The sequence below is a fragment of the Lates calcarifer genome, unplaced genomic scaffold (genome assembly GCF_001640805.2).
Source record: "Lates calcarifer isolate ASB-BC8 unplaced genomic scaffold, TLL_Latcal_v3 _unitig_5776_quiver_344, whole genome shotgun sequence".
Classification (NCBI taxonomy): Eukaryota; Metazoa; Chordata; class Actinopteri; family Centropomidae; genus Lates; species Lates calcarifer.
The window spans coordinates 800,383-816,354 of NW_026117718.1; the positions used below are offsets into that span (position 1 = coordinate 800,383).

At 39.1% G+C, this 15,972-nt stretch overlaps 1 protein-coding gene across 6 annotated transcripts in view; it reads right to left on the reverse strand.

Moving 5' to 3' along the window:
* The window catches only part of exoc6 (exocyst complex component 6), a 53,939-nt gene that overhangs the window by 4,548 nt on the left and 33,419 nt on the right, over positions 1 to 15,972 (reverse strand). For 4 of the 6 annotated variants that reach the window (XM_018666489.2, XM_051069068.1, XM_051069067.1 and 1 more), the window contains 5 exons: positions 14,907 to 15,086; positions 14,160 to 14,189; positions 8,710 to 8,851; positions 7,743 to 7,816; positions 1,052 to 1,164 (listed from right to left, as the gene is read on the reverse strand). In XM_018666489.2, coding sequence (XP_018522005.1) covers positions 1,052 to 1,164; positions 7,743 to 7,816; positions 8,710 to 8,851; positions 14,160 to 14,189; positions 14,907 to 15,086 — 539 coding nt within the window. The remainder of the gene's footprint in view (positions 1 to 1,051; positions 1,165 to 7,742; positions 7,817 to 8,709; positions 8,852 to 14,159; positions 14,190 to 14,906; positions 15,087 to 15,972) is intronic. The other 2 variants (XM_018666492.2, XM_018666496.2) reach the window with 1 other exon arrangement.

Genomic DNA, 15,972 nt, shown 5'->3' on the forward strand with positions numbered 1-15,972 from the left:
TGAGGTTTACCACGCAAACATTTTTTAATACCATAAGAATACTTGTGGTGACAGACAGTAGCATTTATGTTTTTTCAGGTCAAAACTCGGAAGGGGTTGAACCGTGTTAAGTTTGTGGCAGCTTATTATCATCTGTTGTCTGTCGTAGTGACACAAATTGTTGTGAGCATGAAACTTGGACCAATAACCGGAAATGATGAGCACATGAGAAACCTGACTGGCCAGATGTTGGTACAGTAATTAAGAGTCAAAAATGCAATTTTGGAAAGGCCAAGCTCCTAACACTGCAAGTAACTTGAAAGCATCTTGTGATGGGATCACACCAGCCGTGACATTTTGTCATGATATCATCACAACTCTACAAGATACAGTCACAGAGCTTTACAGGTGTGTAACTGAGATTAAAATGAAGAATGAGTTCAAAGTTGGGCGTGGCAGCATGAAAACTGAGCACATAATGAAGTAATGACTTCTGGGTACTCATGGATCGCAGTGCTGTAACATGTTGATGGATGTCACAGCTGGTGTGATCCCACTACTGGATGGTCACTAGCTCTATGACGTTCCTAGCTACTGCAGCCAGCAAAAGTGTCGGTGTTTGCTGCAAGTCTGATGGCTCTGACTGAACAGTCCTCTTTCACAACAGTGTGGGACATCTCCTGACATCACACACACAAGTATTTTATTACTAACAAAAGTCTCTATGACTAGAGGAAAATGACCAGATTTAAGACTTTTTAAAGACCTTCTAAAACCCTGATTATACCCCAGGACGGTTGCACATGTGGACAGCAGAGGGGCACGTGCTTCTATACATACTACAGCTGGGGATATTTGTACACACACAACCTCCCGACAGCAAGAAGAAGTGCCACTTGCTGTATTTGGCTGAACAAAAAGAAAACAGCGTGTGCAACAAAAAGACCAAGAATGTGACCAAGGATGTGGAGTATAGTGCATAAATACGGTCAAGCATCTAGGTTTATATTAGAGTGATGGTGAAATATTGTACACACATCCCCAGCGGTGTTAACATATCGGACAAACTCACTTCTCAAGTAGAGCCAGGGCAGTGGCTGGATTCACTCTCAGGTATTTGGACGTTGGCTGGCCATAATCTGCCAGATAAGTTGACCAGTCCCACACCATGAACAGGTCCAGGAGCTATGAAACACAGAGATATACAAAACTCAGATATACAACAGAACTTTACTTAAGAGAATTTCTGTCAGAACCTCAGAGAGGAAAAGAGAAAGATGGAGGGTGGTAGAGGGTGAGCTTGATGGGTTGAAGAGATTGACATGATTTGCATCTGTTGGCAGCTCTCAGACTCACTTTGGCTGCTGAGTTAATGTTAGCTAACATATTAGTTTCACAGAGTGATGGGACAAACTGTTCACTACCCTTTCCTTGGCTGAGAGGGACACAAATGAAGGTTTACAATAATCCTGAAACAAAGCTCTAAATACTCTGTGTTTGTAATTCTTACAGAAACGTGAACATGTATCTTTTGCATCAAAGCCAAGCAGTGCTGGAGCTCCTGCCAGGACAGGAGCAGGGTCAGATAATGGGATGATGGTAAACACTTGGGTATCAGGTCACTGTGTCACTCTGAGACACAGTGAGTAGACAGAAGAGTGAGAGCTGCAGGGAGAATAAGGAGGGAGGGAGGGAGGGGCTTCTGCTGCTACATGATGAGTGTTAAGTGTGAACAGGAACATTTAAAATGACCACCCCACGACCTCTGGTTAACCTGATGGAGATGACCCTCTTACCCCACCCACACACACAGTGTATGCTAATGTGACAGAGTGAAGCAGCTGGGTGTTTGGGTCATGTTGAAAGAGCAGTGAAAGAACAGCTTAGTGATAATAGCACTATTCAGCTGAGTGAGAGACTCCGACACACAGAGAGGCTTAGCAACAATACCATTATTCTCACCTGGAGCTAAGTGATGAATCGTGAGCAGGCATGCAGAGGGTGCCATGTTTTACACTCACTCAACTCTCCACTATACACAACAATTGACAAGATCTGACTAAGTAATTTGGTACAATGAGCCCTACAACTCAGATCTTATTTTCATGTCGTTGGTTACTATTGGTTCTATCAATGATGGAAATATTTTCCACATCAAACTAAATGCTGAGACCTGGGAACACAGTGATCACTAAAAACAAGAAACCCAAGCACAGAGCATAGACTTCATGCCTGATATTCCATAGTTCTGTGTACACATTGTTTTCATGTGCAACTATGGATTATTAGTGACATTTCAGATGTGCAAAGAAGAGCACGATGACCTAGATTTTTTCAAATGGATAAAAACTGACATTTGTTCAAAATCTGATAACAGTTTTTTATACAGCTAAGAGACCACTTCAAATTTTTCTGAAATCAGCATCTCTACATGTTTGGCAGCCATTCCATTCTAGTGTCTGTTGAATTCCAACACAAGCACACCTCATTCTACTTAATGAGGTATTGAGGGTGATCACCTGAACCAAATCTTGTTTAACAAAGAAAAGTATAAAAACCACTGCTGTGGTCATCACTATCCTCTTGCAATAGGACCAGCTGGATGGCAAAAACAGTGCTAGTAGCACCTCAAATTTAATTAAAATAAAAAAAAATAACTACTGACCATGCCAAAAGAGTTGAAAAGAAAGTTTTGAGTGAGGAAAAGAAGGGTTCAATTCTGGCTTTACTGGCAGAGGGATACAGTGAGGGTCAGGTTGCTTCCATCCTTAAAATTTCTAAGACGGCGGTTCATAAGAACAAGGTCAAGCAGCAGACTTTGAGGACAACAAAGCTACAGGCTGGCAGAGAGCGAAAACGACTCTCCACTGACTGGGATGACCATCAACTCATTCGAATGTCACTCAGCAACCACAGGATGACATCAAGTGACCTACAAAAAGACTGGCAGACGGCAGCTGGGGTGAAGTGAACGGCGAGAATGGTTCAAAACAGGCTCCTAGGGGCAGGGCTCAAGTTGTGTAAAGCTAGAAAAAATCCTTCATCAATGAGAAGCAAAGAAGAGCCAGGCTGAGGTTTGCAAAAGACCATAAGGATTGGACCATAGAGGACTGGAGTAAGGTCATCTTCTCTGATGAGTCCAATTTTCAGCTTTGCCCAACACCTGGTCATCTAATGGTTAGACGGAGACCTGGAGAGGCCTACAGAGGCCTGCTCTGACAATGTTCCCCAACTCTGAGGACTGGTTTTTCCGGCAGGACAATGCTCCATGCCACACAGCTAGGTCAGTCAAGGTGTGGATCAAGGACCACCAGATCAAGACCCTGTCATGGCCAGCCCAAGCTCCAGACCTAAACCCCATTGAAAACCTCTGGAATGTGATCAAGATGGATGGTCACAAGCCATCAAACATAGCTGAGCTGCTTGAATTTTTTGCACCAGGAATGGTATAAGGTCACCCAATAGCAATGTGAAAGACTGGTGGAGAGTATGCCAAGATGCATGAAAGCTGTGATTAAAAATCAGGGTTATGCCACCAAATATTGATTTCCAAACTCTTCCTGTTAAAACATTAGTATTGTGATATTTCAAAATAAATATTAACTTGTTTTCTTTGCGTTATTTGAGGTCTGAAAACAATTCCAAAAATTCCAAATAAAAACAATATTTTTATTTGGAATTTGGGAGAAATGTTGTCATTAGCTTAAAGAATGAAACAAAAATGTTTATTTTACTCAAACACATACCTATAAATTATAAAATCAGTGTGTGGCAGTCAACTATCACTGTGCAAGAGCTGACTTTTATGAGTCCTAAAAGAAACTCTACTGGATGTCATTATGTTGATGCTTGCTCTGAATTCAAAAGGCTCCCTTCCCATTAGCTATCTACAGTCACCAGTTTAAGGGTGCCTGGGTTCAACATTAGACATACAGTGAGGAGCTCGAACAGAAACCGGATAGCCAGCAGAAAATGAATGTATAGCACAAACTATAAGTTTATCAATTAATTTAATGACAAAAGTTGAAAATACTCAGTTATATAATTTAGATTTTGTAGTTTTATTTGCTACGGTTGGTCCTGACTACCTTAATGTTGCATTTATCTTTGAACAGGGTGTACCCTGCCCGCGAATATGTTTTCAATATGCTGTAAAACACTAAAAAGAGTCCAAACAAGACTGGAAACACGTCTGCTGCAGAAGAAATTGCCTGAAGATGCATTTCTGACAAACTCCAAGTAAACATTTGACCTGAGACAGAGAAACAACAAAGTTGCATTCACTTTATGTCCAAGGTTAAGTAGAGGTGAATGTTCATAATAAACAGAACAAGCCTGAGAGAGAAAAAAGAGAATGAGATGTGTATAATTTGTGTCAGATAAATCATAATCCCTTCTTCATGGTTTGTTGTGGAACTCCCTGGTTTCACCTTTACCTTAAAACAATAAGTCAGGGCTGAAACTCTAGAAATGCTTCTCTGCTTTCTTTCCTTTTATGCATTTGTGAAGCTTCATTTTGGATATTTCCTGCTAGATGCTGTTGTCTCACTGACTTGTATTGTTTGGCATAAAAGGAGTTAGAATAGAAGATGTGCCTATTCTCTCTCTCATTATGGGCTTGTCAGCAAAGTCTGGTGGTCCAGAGGTGAGTAAGGCCAACTCTAGGTCTGACTAAATCATATTTACACTCATCTACTCAGACTCTGTTAAGGGTTGTGTGTTATCACCACACACAAGGTGAACAAAAGCAGCAACATTCACGTATATATAGTAGAACACATGATACACACAATATGATATTTTTAAAGTGTGTTTGCTCATGCACATACAAAGTGGCAGACCCTCTCTGGTCTTTAATGAGCAAAAGGCATGTTTGCATTGAGGATGATTGGCCACTTATTTTCTCATGTTGCCACTATACTGGTGCAGGACAAAATAACCTGAGCAGTTTGTTTTCAAGCATTGAAAATATTTGTAACTTCTTCAAGTTATACTTCTACACAAGAGTGTTGATACCCTTGGGAAAATTCCAGCAGACATTATGAACAGCATTTCTCCAAATGTTGATGCACTGTCATTTTTATTTCATGAATTAAAAAAACAGGACAAAGTCTAAATAAATAGAAAACTGGGTAGCTGTTGCATGTCAGGAGCCATCTGCAGACAGTTTAACCTTTTTAACTTCCCCTTCTCCGGGCACTTTTCAGAAGTAACTGATGGCATCAGCATGATTTTAGTGGTTTAATTCACAATAAATGACATTCTGTTGAGTTTGAGTTTCTAGTGTTTGTGTCCATTTATTTGAACTAGAGCTAGACTTTTTTTTTTTTTTTTAAAACTCAATTTACTTGAACAACTTTTACTACTGGGCCTTATCCATGATTAAGTTTATTTGCTACAAACTAGCCAATGTACTAATTGTATATGGTACAATCAAAATCAAAAAGTTTCAAGACTGCACGTATAACAAGCAAAACTGTATCTTGTTTAAATTTGGCTGCATTTGGGATAGGGGAAGAAATTTTAAGGAGCCAAATCTGGTGAGTGGGGCAAGTGGCGAGTGACAACTGTGTTCAAACACTTTTGTCTGTCTCGACATGTTAGCCCTGTGATTGGTGGCTGACTGTTGTCCCCTGCCTCCCCAGCAAGAATAAGCAGGTATAACTAGTGAATGGATGGATAATGCTGACCCTTCACATATAACCTGCATCCATATAGTTGATTTCATACAGGTATTTGATGTGTTTCTATAAAATGACACATACTACAGGGCATTAAATATTGCAATTAACTAGTAAAAACCAAAAGTATGAAAAATACTGTATGTGCATCTTATGAAATTCTTCATAGTCCAGCAATGTAATAATCTATGATTAATTTTATAGATCAAAGACTATAGCTCAAATATTTCTTATGCACAAAGAAATTAAACTGACCATTTAAACTAAACACTGTGTAAATAAGGAAGTTTCAAAGTGCAGGAAATCTAAGCATGTTATTTAAATACTGTATGACTTTATTTGTTAATTGGTGAATTTAATGACCGAGGTGTAGAATTTTTATTTCTATAGCATTCCATCAATCACCATAGATTTTTGACCTTCAGTCACTCTAAATGGTTAGAGGATAATAATCTAAAAAGCAGTTACAACTAGAAAATCAACAGCCATAAGATGGGTAGTAAAGGGGTGACCTCTGTGTAACCACAGCCTGTGGATGCCTCCCAACCCCTTTACCTGATGCTGGGATTAACAGGTCAACCAAGCAGCCTGTATAAAAGGGAACATGGACATGTATTGTGTAGTGAGCTGCATCACAGGAACCTAAGCTCTACTCAAAATCAGACCCAGGCAGGGCCGGAGCTACCATCAAGTATACTGAGGTTATGTTCTCTGGGTTTTTCTTGGGAATTTGGGCAACTCTGGCATTTTAGCAACCCTGAGCAGTGTTTACATAGTACAGTAGGAAAATTAAACCTTTTTAAGCCTGATTCAAGTATTTTCAATATATCAAATTGAATACAAATTACAGTGAAAATAAAAGCTCCACTATTTCAGTTATTTAGTTGATTAATCAATCACAGAAATTAAGCAACAACTAATTTGATATTAATTGTTTACATTTTTCTTTTTAAGCAAATGCCAACATTTTTCTGATTTTATTTTTGAATATTTGCCTGTTTTCTATGTCTGTTATAATACTACATTAAATGTCTATGGACCGTTTGGACTGCTGTGGCTCAGGAGTTGATAGGAATGACTTTTCTCAGCAACATGTCTTGTAATTTCCATAACTGATTAACTTCATAATTGATGTTAATTATGAGGATATATAATTCTTCTATTAGAAGTAAGCTCAGCTTCAGCCTTGTTTTCTGGCAGTCAGCAATGCACTTTAGAGGCAGCGCTTCCAGAAGTCAGTAATCCCAGAGAAACTGCATGGTAGGGTAGGAAAATGCACAGGCAAATGCTGTTCAATTTTGACTATGGGTGGTTAGTTTATCTACTAGTTTATCTGAATTCATCATTCTCTCTCAGTATAGTGCTGTGACCTGGACTGGATGCAGAGCTGAGCCTCCACCTCAGGCTCAGATTAACAGGTAAATGCAGACACAAGTTAATGAGACAAAACACTTTACATACCACTGGTGTTTAGAACATAAAGGAAAGGGGGTTGTGCTTGTTAGTGTGTGCGTGTGTGTGTGGTTGGAGTGGATGGAATGTTCTTGAGCAGGTGAACTATAGGACAGGTGAAAGTTGAAAAGGCCAGTGAAACTTAATATTGTTAGACAGAGAGGTGAAATGTGGGTCAGGTCAGCTGAGAAGTAAAAACTGAAGTCCATAAACGTGGAAACATATTAAAGCTACAAAAATTAATTTGTAACTGAACTGAGGTGTTAATTTTTGGTTGATTCAGCCATCAGCTTCTAGAATAAATAAATATCATTTGGCCATTTTTTGTCTCAGCCATTCTTCATTATCTTGATTTTGTGCTTGAAATGCTCAGCTCTGAGCAGTTCTGATGTTTTGTGTCATGGGTTAAAGCTTCAAAATATGGAATGCTTCAAACACTGCTCTTCCCAGGCCACTGCCTTTGTTGTGTGATTGACAGGTCATTAATTAGATAGTGTTGAGAGCATCATGGCATGCACAGCACATCTGTGTTGTGTTGAATAATGGAAGAACTACTACAGGAGGAACTTACAAATACATTTATTCCATCTGTGCTGCTCAGTGAAGATAGGCAAGATAGGCATATTTTACCTGCCGTAGGTCAATAAAGGCCAGCTGGAGTGTGTCTCCTTGGAAACCAGGGACGGGCTCTGAGCTGGCAAACACTGAGGAGCAAAATAGTCAACATACAACAGTCACTTTAAACTGACAGTATACAGCACACACAGCTAGTGTCAAAACTATGGCCCACAGCATAAACACAGTGTACGTGTAGAGATCTACAGTACAGTTGGTACTTGTAGGTGTCAATAAAGGGACTATTCACTACTTACTGAAGTGATGTAATCTGTGCCTGTCCACGCTGTAATTCACATTTTGTGATAAATCTACACTTTGCTTTGATGCTTTTTAGTTTGATCTGATTAAAAATTGGCTTTTTTGTTACTGTCAAGGTTACTGATGAGTGTCATAAGACTCACTATAAGCTTTCTGTAGATTTCTGTAAAGAAACTAATCTTGCCTATCTTCTGTTAGTCAAAACACAGTCTACAAAATGTCTGCACTTGACTGTGCTGATATTGTTATAAAAACATGCAAATGTTTAAACTAAAGTTTCCATATAGTTACATACTGTGGTCCTTACATAAGAAATGAGCAGCTAAAGTCAGGCATTCTGAGGGCAACTTGTTTTCATTAAAATAAGATTAACATGTTTATTGTGTGTCTACTTGTGTGTGCACAGTTCTTTCATGAAAAAATATCTTTATCTCAATGAATCTTCTTCTCTCTACAGCTCTGGGGACCACTGTATAGACCCTAAACATTTTTTCCCTCAAATTTAGGATTAAAATGAGATTTGTCTTTAGTTCAGAACTAGACAATTACATGTCAATTTTTTACAAGAGATATTCTTTTTGAATGGAGAGTATCAGTGTAACTACAGTATTTGTGTAGCTCCTTGTGTAGAGCAAGGTTTCTTCAGAGTCTTTCCAGTGCTGCAGATATAACATTAAATTACATCATAAATAAAAATAAACATTACATTTATTACACTCACATTCACACTGAATTACATCTAAGTTGAACTGCTGGATGGCCCCCATACTGATCTGTTTGAGTTCCGTGTCCAGCAGCATTTGCATCAGTGATGTGGACAGATGCTTGCAGGCTGACATACAAGCTGTCTGGGCCACTTTACCCTGGAGAGAGAGAGAGAGACAGAGAGAGGGGGAGGGAGGGACGTGAAGACAGGATGTAAAGGGGGAGAGACAGGTGTAGGAAAGATTAGAATGGGGATGAGAAAGAAAGAGAATGAGGACGAGAAGTAAGCGAGAGAGACCGGATGAGGTCATTGAAAGGGGTGAAGGGTGGGGGTGGAGAATAGGAATTGCTTACAGAGATGATTGGGGCAGGTGAAAGTGTGTAAGGACAGATGAGTAAAAGGAGAGTAAAGAGGTATAAAGAAGATTGTGTGAAGCAATTGGGAAGAGAGTAAAAGGAACAGAAGAAGGGTTTGCGGGGAGGAGATTTAGGAGTAAAAATAGATATGGGGATAAAGAGTGAGAAGGGCAAAAAATAATAATAAACAGCGTTAGCTGTTAGCTTCACCCTGAACTGTGGATAAGCAGTCATAGCAATTAGCAGTTCATTAACAACAAATGGTCTTTCTGCTTAAGAGAATTTGACAGCTGCCAAATCCCACCTGGACAGAGTGGAAAACATTAAATGAGATCTGTAACATATGACTTATGCGTCATCTGTGCAGTGTTCAATATACTGTACATACAGCGACCATGCTATTAATTAAGTTTTTCTTAACAAATGCCTGTCAGTGTCAATACCTGTTCATCCAGTATACTGGAAGTAAACACAACAAGTTTGAGTTTCAGATTAGGATAGACAGTTTTAGTCCTTTTTCAATATCAACCTAATTGTGTCTTAAGTAAAACTGTCAAATATCAAAAGTTAGTACTTGAAAACCTGTGATATTTTGCAGACATATCAATTAGCTATTATGAAACTGCTGTGATCAACAGATTCTCTCCCAAGGACAAAGTAAATCCTCACATATTCTCAACTTTGTCATGCAACTTTGTAATGATAAGAAACTCCAAAACACTATGAGTGTTGGCCTTTGAGGGAAGGGACAGCTAGAGAGCCCAAAACAAAGGAGGCTAAAATTCATTTTGCTGGCCTCGCTCACTGACCAGTTCTTTCTTTTTTGCCTTGTATCTAAGTGTCATGAATGTTTTTGCCTGTTTATGTAAAGACAGAGACAGCAGTATAATCTGGTTTCTCCTTTTTTGGGAGTCCCTCACACCCCGGAAGGGAAGGCAGCATCTCTGCAGATGAGTATACCACCAGAGTCTTGAAGTAGGTCATACATAATGATCGTGAGAGAGAGTTTTATACATTGTTTTTTTTTTGTTTTTTTTTTGGAAAATCCTACATATTATATACAGTGGCAAGAAAAAGTATGTGAACGTTTTGGAATTTCATCTTCATCTAAGTCAAGGGTATTGACAAATATAATGTGCCTAAAATAATAACACTATTTTTCAACTCATTCACCATTTAATATGGCAGTGGAAAAAGTAAGTGAACCCTTGGAATTAATAGCTGGTTGACCCCCCCCCGGCAGCAATAACCTCAACCTGGCGCTTCCTGTAGCTGTGGATCAGACCTGCACATCGTTCAGGAGGAATTTTAGCCCATTCTTCCTGGCAGAACTGCTTTAGTTCTCTCATATTCTTTGGACGTCTCGTGTATGGCTCTCTTCAATCCATAGCATCTCTATTGTATTGAGGCTCTACAGACATTCTCATATTATCCTGAAGAATTTTTTGATACACTTGGGCATTCATTTTCCCCTCAATGATTGCAAGCTGGCCAGGCCCTGATCAAATCATGATGTTTCCTCCACCATATTTTATGGTTGGGATGATGTTTTCATGATGATATGCAGTGCCCTTTTTATGCCAGATGTAGTGCTGCGTGTTCTTTCCAAATAGTTCAATCTTAGTTTCATCAGTCCACAAAACTACTACTGTGGAGTGGGTGTCAAATGACCCAAAGAGTGGCTACTCCCGGTAGAGTAGCCACAGTCCCAAAGTGTCTCCATTTGTAGATTGTTTTCCTAACTGTAGACTGGTGAATTTCTTTATAACCCTTTCCAGCTTTATGTAAATCAAATTCTTGATCATAGATCCTCTGAAAACTTTTTGGCGAGACATGGCTCACATAAGCGTATTCTTCTTGTGCAGAGCAAACTCAAAATGTCTGAGTGGTTTTTATCTCCAAACTCATTTTCTTAACAAGACTCCAGGTATGCTAACACCTGACTCCAATTAGCTTTTTTGAGGTCATTAATTCAAGGGTTCACATACTTTTTCCACTAAGCACTGTGAGGTTTTTATGGTTGCTCTCAATAAAAACATGAAAGGTCAGATTTTTTTTGTGTTATTATTTTAGGCACATTGTATTTGTCAATACTCTTGACTTAGATGAAGATCAGATCACGTTTTATGACAAATTAATGCAGAAAACATAACCATTGCTTGTTTGCTTGGTGGTCTGCGACTTGTGCACCCCAAGCAAACACACAGTGACGGCTGGTAAGGAGACTGACAGGGTCTGTAAGAACTTTATGGGTGCTCATGCGTGTACTTGCACTCCGCAAGCAGGTCACACAACAGCCACAGGTGTTAGTAATGACAGGGGTTTTCGGATTGCTACATACAGAACCCTGAAGTTAACTCCTTCCCTTTAAATGCTTGAAATGCTAAAAGTATTTTTGAATGGATCAAAAAATTACAGTTGATGTTTGAGGCAAACTGGCACAGAACACCTGACCAACACAATCCATTCTCACAGATACCCATGTAAAAACTCTCACAGGGATGATGTGGCGACCCCAGTGTCAAAGGCAATGCAATCAGCAGTCTTACTGAGTTATATAAGGAAACACCACTATTAAAAATAATACTGAGGAGACAATCGGTGATTAATGCCAACAAAGGTATATCAGTAAAAAACACAGAAATCACTTATGGCACCTTGCAAAATTGTTTTTGAACCATGAGGAGCCACAGAGGACTGATATAAGAAAGTCCATGTGGGTGTTAAGTAGGGATAGACCGATTATCGGCGCCAATATTTGGCATTTTGACGCATATCGGCATTTGCCTTTTTTTTTAATCCGACGGCCGATAAGAGATCAATTTAAAACTGGGTTATTTTGGCTCTGATGCAGCCGCACCACTCTGTCTGCAGTCACTACTCTGTCTCCAGCATTGTCCCGCCTGCAGCACCATCTGATTGGTTACATGCAGAGCCACGGCACGGGTAACAGCCAATCAGCAGTGAAAGCTGTGCATGCACAGTGCTCACACACGCTGAACAACTCTGCTTTTTGCACCACAATCTGGTGCTGCTCAATTGGGACTACTAATTGATTTGAGACTCACATTTCTGTGCAAATTTTAAACTTTGATTTATTTACTTTATAAAACTTCAGGAAGGTATTTATTTATTTATTTAAAATTTCAGTTAACTTTATAAGAGATGCTGCACTTTTTGTTTTTGTTTGAACTTAAAACAAAGATAAGTGATAGCTAAAATAAAATTGAAAAATGAAATTTTGGAAAACTTTATTTACTGTAGAAAACTTTAGGGAGCTATTTATTTGTTTAAGTTTTCATTTAACTTTATAAGACATGCTGCTGAGCCTGAGAGCTCCCTGCACTTTTTTTAAAAACAAAGATGTCTATTGTCTAAGATTAAAAAAAAAAACCTTTAACATGTTGCAAATCTGAAAAGCTGTTTAATAAACATATGCTTAAGGGCATTTAAACAAAGTTAAGTGTTGGAGTTTGTATTATTCAAAATTTTGACGCCAATATTTTCACTTTTACTGCAAATGAATATCAGCTCCAAATATCAGTTATCGGCCTCCATGACTACTAATAATCAGTATCGGCCCTGAAAAAAACATATTGGTCTATCTCTCGTGTTAAGCTTTCTTGGAGTTCCACAACATCCCTGTTAATATCCTTCATGCTGACAACTGACCAGCAGGCAGACAGTAGTGATACATGGGGTGCCAGCAGTATCATCTGCCCATTCACACTCAAGGAAAACGTATCACATCTACACATTTTTTAGGTTACACAAGCATATTGATAGACTGGCAGTAAACTCAAGCCCGGCACACACATTTTCTAAATTTTACCCGATTTAGAAAATGTGCATAACCACATACATGATGACTAATAACATTTCACAGTTTTGTTCTTATAGTGTGTAGTGTGCAACAAAAACACCAACATGGCACACCTCAAACAAACAGCTTCTGTCCACCGACAACCAGAATCTCAACTCTCAAAACTTGAAATCTTGCATGGTCGAATATGACTTTACAGTAAATAAACATGGTGGACAACGATGCCTTTTGTCTGTTGTGCTTCCGTATTCAAACGGCTTGCCTCCTGATCGCCCGGTTCCACGTGATAATCAACAGAGTGCATGCTCTTACTGTCTGCCAAATTTTTAACATTACAATTACAAAAACAAAAAATGATGAAGTCATTAAATCCAAAATGCACCCAAGGGCTAGTGAGCATTCTTGTTGAAAAAACTGTTGCATGCAGCCCCTGATTTTGCTATCCCAAACGGAGTTTCAGACAATTCCACAACTACTTAATCTGAAGCATGATGTGGCCCTAGCTCTCTCTGTGATCACTTACTTTAAACGTTGTTGCCATTAAACTGGATCTATGTTTATCTGTCAGATGATGATTATGAACTGGTGATTTTACTGATATATTAGTGTAGTAACCCAGACAGTATTCTTCACCTGGTATCATTTATGACCTATAGTCTAATCACTGTTTTTAAACTAAGGTTTAAGCAGTTGAGACTCAGCAGAGCACAGACTGTCCCACTGTTCATCAGATCCAACAGAAATAGAATGAAGAACAACAGAGAGGACATTTTTGTACTGTTAATGTGAATGGAGAGCTTTAAAAAAAAACAAACTGAAAACACTAGTGCAGGCATGTCATTTTTCTACAATTAGACTAAAAATTATTCCAAAAATGAATTTATTATTTGAATAATGAATGACTAGTCAGTAGGTATAAAATTAAAACATATAAAAATGAATTCCTAAATTAATAATTACATTTCTGAATGCATTTGAAAATGCAGTTTTCAAGGACAAGTTACAAAATTCAAAGCTGAATTAATTTTCGTGCCAGCTTTCTTGTGCAGCATCTAGCAGCCATTAGAAGAGCTATAGCTCAAGGAACATCCCTTTTGCAAATGTTTTGCTAAGATGCAAGCACTATCCTCCAGTGTCTTCAGTAAAGATTATATAAGGTGCCAGACGAGCCAACAAGCCTGGAGTAGTGGAGCCTCCACAGTCAAACTAAACATGCATGCTTTTCATCTCCCTTCTGCCTGTAGAATAGCACCATAGTGTTGTAACAGCCAGGCGGGAATACTCACCGACATCGATGCATGGTCATTGTTGTTATTCTGAGCAGAGACACCCCCATACCAAGCAAAAATGGAAGAGGGGGAGGGAAGGAGGGAAAGGACAGGAAAAGAAATGTGGCAACAATAAATGGACAGGAGGAGGTAAATTCGACTAGCGATATCTTACATGCTTAACAAGTCAACATAATAAAGGAGTAAAACAAATCAGTTACAGCTCTGTTCCAGTAAGAGGGTGTGGATGGGGAGACAAAAGACATTCTTGAAAAACAAGAAATAAAATAAGCTGGAACCAATTCAAGACATGACAAGAGATGTTGGAAAGAAGGGCAGGCAAGTGGCCCACAGCTGAACAGGCTGTCAGCTACCTGGGTAAAAAGACACATTTACTGACCAAGTCCTTCAAACCTTGCTGTCACCAAATGTGCCTTGTCTGGCAGAAGATAATGTCAATGTGTGCAAAAGCTATGAGTCAGTAACAGCACAGTTACCATGCATTATACACAGATCACCAACACATCACACTCAGTTCAACTTCAAAATTCACAATGTAAAACAATTCACTTTCAGAAAGTACACACACTGCAATAGGGATGTGATGGGATTTAGGGAAAACATAAAGAGGACAAAAAATAAGGAATTATTGCATCCCTATTATTAAGGCTTAAATGAATCAAAAAACAAAAAGACAATGACAATCGTTTCCAGAAAGAGGCGGCTGGTTCAATCAGTCAGGGTTATTGGTAGGATCAGACTCACCGGGAGGTGTGTGAAGACCTGGAAGGTGGAACGCAAGAAGTTGATCAGGTCCATGAGGTATCCAGAGGCACGGCCGTCTGACTCAGCCATGCCCCATTCATAGTCTGCAAGCTGGATAAACTCATCAATCTTCTGGTTGAGTTTGGTATAAATCTCTCCCTCTGCAGCATGGCGAGCATCCTGGAAAATATCTTTTATTAACCCTTTTCATGAGACTTAAAAGAACTAAATACAGTTTTAAAAACATCTCACCTTAAGTCATCCCAAAATAGAGAAATAAATTTACTGTTCCCAAACCTGAACTGAAAACAAGCTGTTATATTAGCATTTGCGGACTTAAATTTATCTAGAACTGCTCTCAAAGAAACAAGTCGTTAAACAAGCACAATCTATCACTGCATTTATGTTATTTTTTTTTTATCCATGTATTTTGGTGTAGTTGCAACACAAGGTTCTGCAACATCCACATTCATTATCTGACGCACACACATCTTATAAAACAACTCTTTTATTATCAGAACTTGTCCATTCAGTCCAATGACATTTGGAAAGCCTGGAGGAGTCATATGATTAAATTATTTTATCCCATTCATGTGTGAGGAGAACTAACAGGAACTCAGGCAGTTTGGCAGGAAGGCTATGATAGATCCAGTTTTGGTGAGCCTGTGTCCACTGCAGCCTCAGATTTCTCTCCTTCTCTGACAGGAGTAGAACCTGGTGTGGTCTTTCATCCACCTCAAGGCTGGAGGTGTTGTTCACTCTGAGATTCTTTTCTGCTCACCACAGTAGTAAAGAGTGGTTGTCTGAGTTTCTGTAGCCTTCCTCCTCCTCTTTCTCTTTCTTCTCCTGTCACTTTCTGCAGGTATTTCTACTTCTGGAGCTGTAGAGTCTGATCTGTGATGACAAGTCTCCTGCTGCTCCTACAACTCCACTCAACACCTGCTGTTTTTACTATTTACATTACATTACTATTATTACTACTATTGTATTATTGATACCAATTTATATTTTTATATGGAATCTGCACTATGCTATGTTCTCCTGTCCCTATTCTCAAGGTGTTTCT